This window comes from Nuphar pumila, chromosome 3 (assembly GCF_984573655.1).
Source record: "Nuphar pumila chromosome 3, dmNupPumi1.hap1.1, whole genome shotgun sequence".
NCBI lineage: Eukaryota > Viridiplantae > Streptophyta > Magnoliopsida > Nymphaeales > Nymphaeaceae > Nuphar > Nuphar pumila.
Window position 1 is genome coordinate 41690399 of NC_143251.1, and position 8247 is coordinate 41698645.

The following is an 8247-nucleotide window of genomic DNA, read 5'->3' on the forward strand; positions in this document are numbered from 1 at the left end:
GACTGGTTCCTGCACTGTTGGCCCGGGGGCACTGGCACATGCAACGAAATGAGGCTTCACCTTTTCTTGTGCTACGGGATTACACCTGATCCCGAGTGGGTTGGGAGGTGATTCTATTTCATACTGAGGTGCTGATCTCTCGTCACCATTTTCAGCAGTTTGTTTCTCTGAGAAAATGGACCATTTCTATAGGAAAATGACCTATGTTTCACCAAAGTGGTCGAGAAAAAGGGACCCCTGGAGTTTGTAGGGGCTGCCATTCAACCAATAATTTCCAACTTATATGAGCAAAAAGAAGTCTTTGAAAAAAGTTTTTAAAACATTTGTCATGTTTTTCTTGTTTGGATTATTGCTGATCCCACACCAATTCCTAATCTTCTTTTTTGTTGTAAGCCTGGAAGCAGAATTTCCAAATTCTAATTGATGATTTCTGAAATTCAGAGTTCCATTTGCACGTGATGTACCAACAATGGAGGGTAAAAGCCAACGGTTGGTTTCAACTTTCTACAAAGACTCTTCTCTTCTTCAAACATAGAATAGAATAGGAGCTTTCAGTTTCCACACCTAACCCCTGACACCAAACAGAGACTCAAGCTTTTACATCATCAATGTTACTGTTGAACCAACAAGGCCTTGATGGAGAGATCAATCACATGAGGAAGCATGGGAATGAAGTGACCTGTTTGGGTAAGCTCGTGGTAATTAATCCAAGGAAGCTGTTGGCAGATGTACCTATTCAGAGTGACTGGCACGATCCCATCCTCATCTCCCTGCCATACATGTACAGGCCCAGATATGGGCTGCAGTTCGGTCGGATCGAACCTCCATTTCCCAAACATCACTAGCATGTCTCTGTGCAACGACTCGTGAACCCCTTGCTGAGCATTAAGGGTCAGCCTCTGAAGCAATAGAAACCAACTATTCCATTAATAATAATTTTTTTTTTTTAGATAATCAGAGGAAACCATTTCAATAGCTTGCGAGTTCATTGGTGTAAAAACCCCAAGTTTCGCTCACCAAGGAGTGCACCCAGCTTCGACCTTGTGGCAGAAGGGTGAACACTCATATATGGGTTTCGATCACGTGACAACCCTTCAGCTTGGTGACTTTCATGAGTCGCTTCCACCATATGAGCTGAGCTTGTGGACCACATTAATAAGTTTGTTTCTCATCAGGTCTCTTTTTTTTTTCAATATACATTGATTCTTCACCCAAGTTTTGAAGGGTGGTAATTAGGGATGTCAATGGGTTGGGTTTGACCCGGACCCGATCCATACCAAACCTTATAGGTTCAGAGTTTGGTGATAAACAAGGAGGTCAGGAAAATATCAGAAGTACTGAGCTGACATCCAGATGTCATGGGTCCCAATTCGCCACATATACCTTTTGTTTTTCTTTCTTTAAAGAAACACCACACCTGTCTCACATGGTCTATGGAGACAGTACATACGTGAAAATAGGACATAAGGGCTCGTGCATGTTAAATATTCAATGTATTTATATAAAACACGATTTGTAACAACCCTGTATTATTTGAGGGAGGATTAAGTGCAATGTAATTGCACACTTTTAGTGTGCTGCTGCACCTGATCACCCTTTATTTTTGGGATACCACCTGTCAGCTGTGAGGCCCAACATCAGATGGAGGGTGATCAGGTGCAGCAGCACACCAAAAGTATGCAATCACATTGCACCTGATCTTCCTTAGAATAATTTACCATTCTTTGGTGATTGTGATCTTGGAACCCGACATCCTGTACCAATATCCCACCTAATTATGGCCCGAAACCGGTGGTAGATAGGGCTGCACAAGAACCAAGGACAAACCAAGCCCAACATGTTCGATCTTGGCTCATTGAGAAAAACATGTGTTTGAACTCGGTTTGAGCTTGATCTTACTCGGCCCCATATATTAATCGGACTGTTTAGGTCTGACGGGATCCTGATCGGACCTTCTTATTTATCACCAAACCTTGACCTTATAGAGTTTGGTATGGATCTGGTCCGGATCAAACCCAACCCATTGACACCCCCTTAATGCCATCAGCACCTTTATAGTGAGCCCCACCACTTGCACAGAGGACCGTTAGATGAGATCAATGGACGGTGACGATGTTGGAGCATTCCCCTTTACCAACTCTTAAGTTTGGTGGCATATAAAGACATAGCCACCATTTAAGATGAATAAGAAGAGGGTTACTAGTTAATGCCCCAATCAACCAAGATCTGCTGAACCATCTTATTGTGTTGATCTGTGATGTGAATGCAAGAAGTACAAACCTTTTGGAACGTGCCAGAGGACTTCATCTTCTCCAATAACATTTTATCGAATTGATTGGGCAAGTTGGTCATGCCTCTTATGACAGTAGAGGAAGGGAACCAAGACTGGATCATGAACCAGTTGAGCAGCCATGGAGTATAGTATGCTACCCTCAGGCTCCATTGATCGCCTATTGGTTGCTTGTTGTAGGCCTCTGACGATAAGTTCTTTGGTAATCCGGGCCACCGGTAATTCACAACTGGAGCAACAAGGGCCACCCCTGCTAACCTACATGTTTTTCAATGAGAAAAATTTTAAATAATGCCGACCTGTATTAATCCTCATTATTTTTGCCCGAAATGGACTGGGCCAAACAGGTCCGTGACGGCCTGCCCATTAGGCCCGTGTGCCTATTTGGGCCGGGTCAGGCCAGCACTTCTCATATATATATATATATATATATATATATATATATATATATATATATATATATATATATATATATATATATATATATATATAGTACTTGGCTGGTGGCAGCCCTTTTCTCATTCTACCCGGTTAGGCCCCTTCAAAACTCATTTTTTTTAAAGATTGTCTCACATCTAACAACATAGATATGATCTATGGGTTTTGTTTAGTGAAAACCGGCTTTTGGATCACCGGAATCTGATATGTATACAGGGCTTTTCGGTGATCCAAAATCAATGGCTATGAAGGCATCAATTTTTCTCGGCTCATAAAATTATATTTTTTTGTTGAAAAAACATGATCAAGGAGTCTATTCCCACTAAATCGAGCATGTTAAACACATCTAATGACTCAGATTTATCATAAAACACTTCAAACTATGGGGCCTAACAGGGCAGAACGAGAAAAGTGAGCATAATATGTTCATTTCTAAATGTTGTGGTGCTCCTGGAGCACTACTCTCACATATTAGAAATCATGGTTGTAGGTTGTATATTCTCAATCATATCCATCATTACCTCGTGTATATAATTTTTAAGTTCAGGAAGTAAATGATACGTGCAAAATGAGTTTTTCAAGCTTTTTCATTTTATTTTTAAATTTTGACAGTGTAGATGTGATATGTACTTGATTTTATAAGGATCAGCTCTTGAAGTGTTCAATTCCGACACATGGGTGGGTTTGTATATGGTTCAAAAAATCAAAGGTCTAAAATCTTTATAAATTTTTGAGGTTCTAAATATCATTTTTTGCATCGAAAACACATGATCCATGTGTGGATTCCTCGTAAATCCACCATGCCCAGCACATTTATAGGATCAAAACTTCAAAAAAATACTGGAAAAACAGAAAAAACCATTTAGCATATTTCATTTAGCACCTACTCATCTCTCTCTCTCTCTCTCTCTCTCTCTCTCTCTCTCTATATATATATATATATATATATATATATATATATATATATATATATATATATATATATATATATATGTGTGTGTGTGTGTGTGTGTGTGTGTGTGGCACGGTGCTAAATAAATAATTTTATTAGATTTTTGGTGTTTTTTCAAAATTTTGATGTGTTCAACATGATTGATTTACTACAAATCAATACTTGGATTACACATATTTGATGAAAAAACATGACATTTAGAGCCTCAAAAATTTATAACAATTGTAGGCCAATGATTTTTAAAACCTTATAAAGACTTATTCATGCATCGAAATCAAATGCTCTTAAGAACTGATTTTTATAAAAACAAGCACATAAATCACATGCCAAAATTTTGAAAAATACCAAAAAATCCAATATCATGTTTAATTTAGGGGAATGAAAACCTATCCAATAGAAAACTCCCAAACCTACCCAGTAAGAAACTTTTATCAGATTTTTGGTGTTTTTTTGAAATTCTGACCTTACAGATGTGTTCAGCATAATTGATTTACAATAAATTAAAGCTTAGATCATGCATTTTGGATGCAAAAAAATTGTATTTGGAGCTTCAAAAAATTATAAAATTGTATGCCGTTGATTTTTGAAACCTTATAAAAACGATTTTTGAAACCTTATAAAAACATATTCATGCATCGGAATCAAATGCTCCAAGAACTTATTCTTATAAAAATAAACACATAGATCACATCTGTAAAGGTCAAAATTTTGAAAAACATTGAAAATAGGATAAAGGTTTTTTATTGGGTAGGTTTAGGAGGTTTTCTATTGGGTAGGGTTACATTTTATAGTGGATGACTCATGTCACCCAAGTTTTACATTGAAAAAACTTTTAGAATGGTTCTGGACCACCACTAAAAGCATTGTTTCCGTCCTGGTCATAGGCTGAGCTTGTGGTGGTGGTGGGGGGGTGGGGAGCAGAACTGGGCTGTAGCCCAGTCCTGCCACCCAGCCCAGTTAAAAAAAAAAAAAATTAAAAGCCCAGCCCTGAATGCATATGAAATAGTTTTTTATCCATTTTTGTAGCCCAGCCCAGCCCTGACTGCAGCAAATAGTTTGATTTGAAAAAAAAAAAAACGGGGGCGCTGCCCCAGAATCCCAGACTATCACACCAACCCCGCCCCCCCCCCCCCCCCCCCGCCCTTCGGGTCGGTTACCAGATCTGATCTACAGGCACCCACCCTTCGACTATGTCCCAGAGACACGTGGACATGAGGGCGTGTGACATGGTCGATTTTTTTTTTTTGAAAAATAGGATAGATTTTTTAAAATTTTTAAGCGTGAAAAACTAATATTTTGTGATGATATTTTAAATGTTTAAAAATGCATAACATTAAAATGCCGTGTCCATGTGTCATATCGTGTCACAAGGGCACTCCATCAAAAGGTCGTGTCCCTGTGACATTTTCGCTACTCCTGGCTGACTCCAGTGGTCAACAAGTCAAAACCATCGCTTTTGGCACGCAACCCAACAACCAGGAGACCCATGTTTGTCCCATTTCCGAAAAAAAAAGAGAGAAAAAAACGGTAAAAGCCACGATGGTCCCACGTGCTGGTTCGCACGTACGACGGGGCCACCCGCTGCCGCGATCTGGATCCCACGTACCAAAAACGTCACGAGTTTCTCATCAATGGCAGATCGTACGGCGGAGATGTGCTCGTCTTGACATGAGTATGCTGTGGTATACCGCACCACGATCTTACGGTTGATATCCCACCACGTCTTCCCGTACTATTGGCCAGGGAATTCCTACTTGCTATTCTCCTTTGGTAATTACGGAACTGCCCCAGGCCAACCTTTTCATAGCTTAATATTGTTAATAAATAAAATTTCAAAAAGTAGGTGTGATTTGTTTTTCTATGGATAAAGAGCAGTGAAATCTTTCACAGGTAAATTCTCTGAACACTGAAAATTATGTCGTTTTTTGTCATATTACCATTAAAAAAAAAAGAAATTAAGTGTTTTTCCAAGTTATAAAAATTCTCACATGAGAAAGCAAGGCCATTTTTTCCCAGGTGAGAAAGAGGTTCATGGGTTTGTTTGTAAATGTTCCCATCTGTTTACATACTTCAGGTATTTGAAAGCCAAATAAAAAAAAAGATGAATAAAAAAAGGCTCATACAAGAAAAAGACTTTGCTCATCGACTCCTAAATCTCATGGAGCATCACAAGTTCAAAACCCACGGGTAGTGTCCCTTGCTGCAAGGTTGAAGCTCGGTGTACCCCCACCCACGTGAGCTGGAGGGGCCTCAGGCAATGTTGTCGGTATCGGTATTCTCAAGTGAATCATTCTGAATTGGCTAAAAAAATAATTAAAAAATACTTCATGCATGTTAAAACTATTAAAGTAATTTTAAAATAATATTAAAAAATTAATTTTAAGATTTTTGCATTTATTAAAAAATAGCCTATTCAGGTTAGAATCGTATCGATTTTCTTCTGATACGATACATATTGGCCGATTCGAACCGACAACATTGCTCAAGGGTTTTACCAACCGGTAGTTTTTTTCCCTTATATTATCTAAAATAGAAAAGAAAAGAAAATTCACCTTGTTGGTATGTACTTAAGGCAACCCCAAGCAACGTGCCCACCAAGAGAGAAGCTCACCAAGTAGAACTTGGAGCCCAGTTCAAGTTGATCCGCTAGTTCCTCCACATCCAAGGCTGCACTCTTGACCGACCTTTTTGGGTCTGGATCGCTCTCCCCATAACCGGGTCGATCATATGCCACAACATATACCCCCAATTCCTCCATTAGTTCCTGCAATCAAGAAATATATCTTCTACTTTTAACATCAAACTCAATGAATATTATCTAATATGAACAAAGCTACATTATATGGTAATTGCATTTGGTGCAAATTTCAAGTGAAGATTTTTTAAAATTTTATTTGATTTTATGGGACAAAGAATATTACGTATGTGTGTGTAAATATAAAAAGAAAATAAAAAGAAATATGTAATAATAAAATATGGTGCATTTATATAATGAAGTAAGAAGTCGGTTCATTTAAAGTATAATTACACTTCAAATGTATTCTGCACTATTTTTGTTTAATAACATTCAATTCAATAAGCAATAAACATAAAGCTTCCTTAAAGTAAATTACACATATCTTATTTAAAAAAAAAACTATACATATCGTTACTACAAACAAAATACCATCTTGAATTCTAGATTTTTATCGTGGTTAATATCGTCTTAAAAATTAAATGCCATAAATGATTTGCTAAAAACCAAGAACAACGTGGGCCCCAAAGGGGTTTGGCTTAGTGGGATGGGGCCTAGGCAGCTAGGCAGGCTGTCTAAGTTCAAATCTCACTGGCGCCACCCCTGGCAAGCGAAGCTTAGTGACTCCCCGAGGGCAAGGGGTAAGCCCACGAAGTTTTACACTACCAAAATAGCGATCTAATTGCGGCAGGCAGAGCCAGCGGGGCTAGGTCTCTGATCCTCTATGCAGGTCCTTGTGAATATAAAAAAAAAAACTATCATCGAGTACATTGAGAGGTGACAAACTAACAAGAATCAAATCTATGTGGTTATATACGCTCATACTTGGCTGGCACCAAGAGGGTCGAGTCTTGAGCCCATGAAGCCATGAGCGAGGACGATCTTGTAAGTAGCAGATTGTTTGGCGACGCCGGACTCATGGTAGGCCAAGAACCGGCCGTCTCGGAGCCGGATTCTTGATGCTGTTACCGGAGAACCACCAAGGGAGCCGCAGGCCTTAGGTGGTGGTGGCTGTATCTGTATGTAAATGCAAGCAGAAAGAACCACAAGCATAACCGGAATCATCATCGACTTCCAGGAAAAACCTGTAAAGATTGCACAAGCAGCACCACATCATTCACTTCTTTCTCAACACAGAGACTAAAGTTCTGCGGATACTCTTTGGGAAACAAAATTTACTCACTTCCTTTTGCTCCGGTTTTGAACACCTTTGTTCCTCCGGTCGCCATGAGAGAGAGAGAGAGAGAGAGAGAGAAATTGGTTGGTTTAGGAGAAGAAATGAGCACTTGGTGTTTGCATAGACTTGAGAGAGAGAGAGAGAGAGAGAGAGAGATTGGTTGGTTGGTTTCGGAGAAGAAATGAGCACTTGTGTTTGCATAGACTTTAGAGAGAGAGAGAGAGATTGGTTGGTTGGTTTAGGAGGAAAAATAAGCACTTGGTAGACTTTTAAGGAGAAAAAATGACTTGGTAGACTTTTGAGAGACAGAGAGAGGGATTGGTGGTTTAGGAGAAAAAAAAAGAATACTAGAGTGTTTTAATATAAGATTTTAGCCGGCGAAGCACATGGCAATGGACTTGGATTTCATTTCTTGGATTGCAAATCGGTTCCATTTATCTCCTATGTCATCCCTATCTTCATATCTCTTCTTGATATTTCACATATCCGAGTCGATAAATATGATCTGAAGACTGACATTTAAATTGTTGAAATCTGATTTGTGTGCAGGATTTTTTAAGGGATTCAAAAATAATGATTGACAAAACGCAATTTTATAATTTAAAAAGTCATATTTTTAGTTGAGAAATGTAATCCAAGGGTTTGTTTCTTACCAA

The 8247-nt window shown here is 38.9% G+C and overlaps 1 protein-coding gene across 1 annotated transcript; it reads right to left on the reverse strand.

Annotated features, from left to right (window-relative positions):
- Positions 1 to 406: 406 nt before the first annotated feature.
- Positions 407 to 7684, reverse strand: LOC149842699 (uncharacterized). The gene is made up of 5 exons (XM_090001544.1): positions 7598 to 7684; positions 7240 to 7499; positions 6233 to 6444; positions 2281 to 2548; positions 407 to 899 (listed from the first exon to the last, which is right to left on the reverse strand). The coding sequence occupies exons 1-5, from the start codon at positions 7641 to 7643 to the stop codon at positions 612 to 614; spliced, it is 1074 nt and encodes a 357-aa protein (XP_089857670.1). The 5' UTR covers positions 7644 to 7684; the 3' UTR covers positions 407 to 611.
- Between the last annotated feature and the right edge of the window lie 563 nt (positions 7685 to 8247).

Bases quoted from the DNA above. Each gene is read 5' to 3' on its own strand.
- LOC149842699 (XM_090001544.1), bottom strand. From the start codon at position 7,643: ATGGCGACCGGAGGAACAAAGGTGTTCAAAACCGGAGCAAAAGGAA. The intron at 6,445-7,239 runs GTATGAGCGTAT...TCTTGATTGCAG, and splicing joins ACCCTCTTGGTGCCAGCCAA to GAACTAATGGAGGAATTGGG. The intron at 2,549-6,232 runs GTGAATTTTCTT...AAAAACATGTAG, and splicing joins CTTAAGTACATACCAACAAG to GTTAGCAGGGGTGGCCCTTG.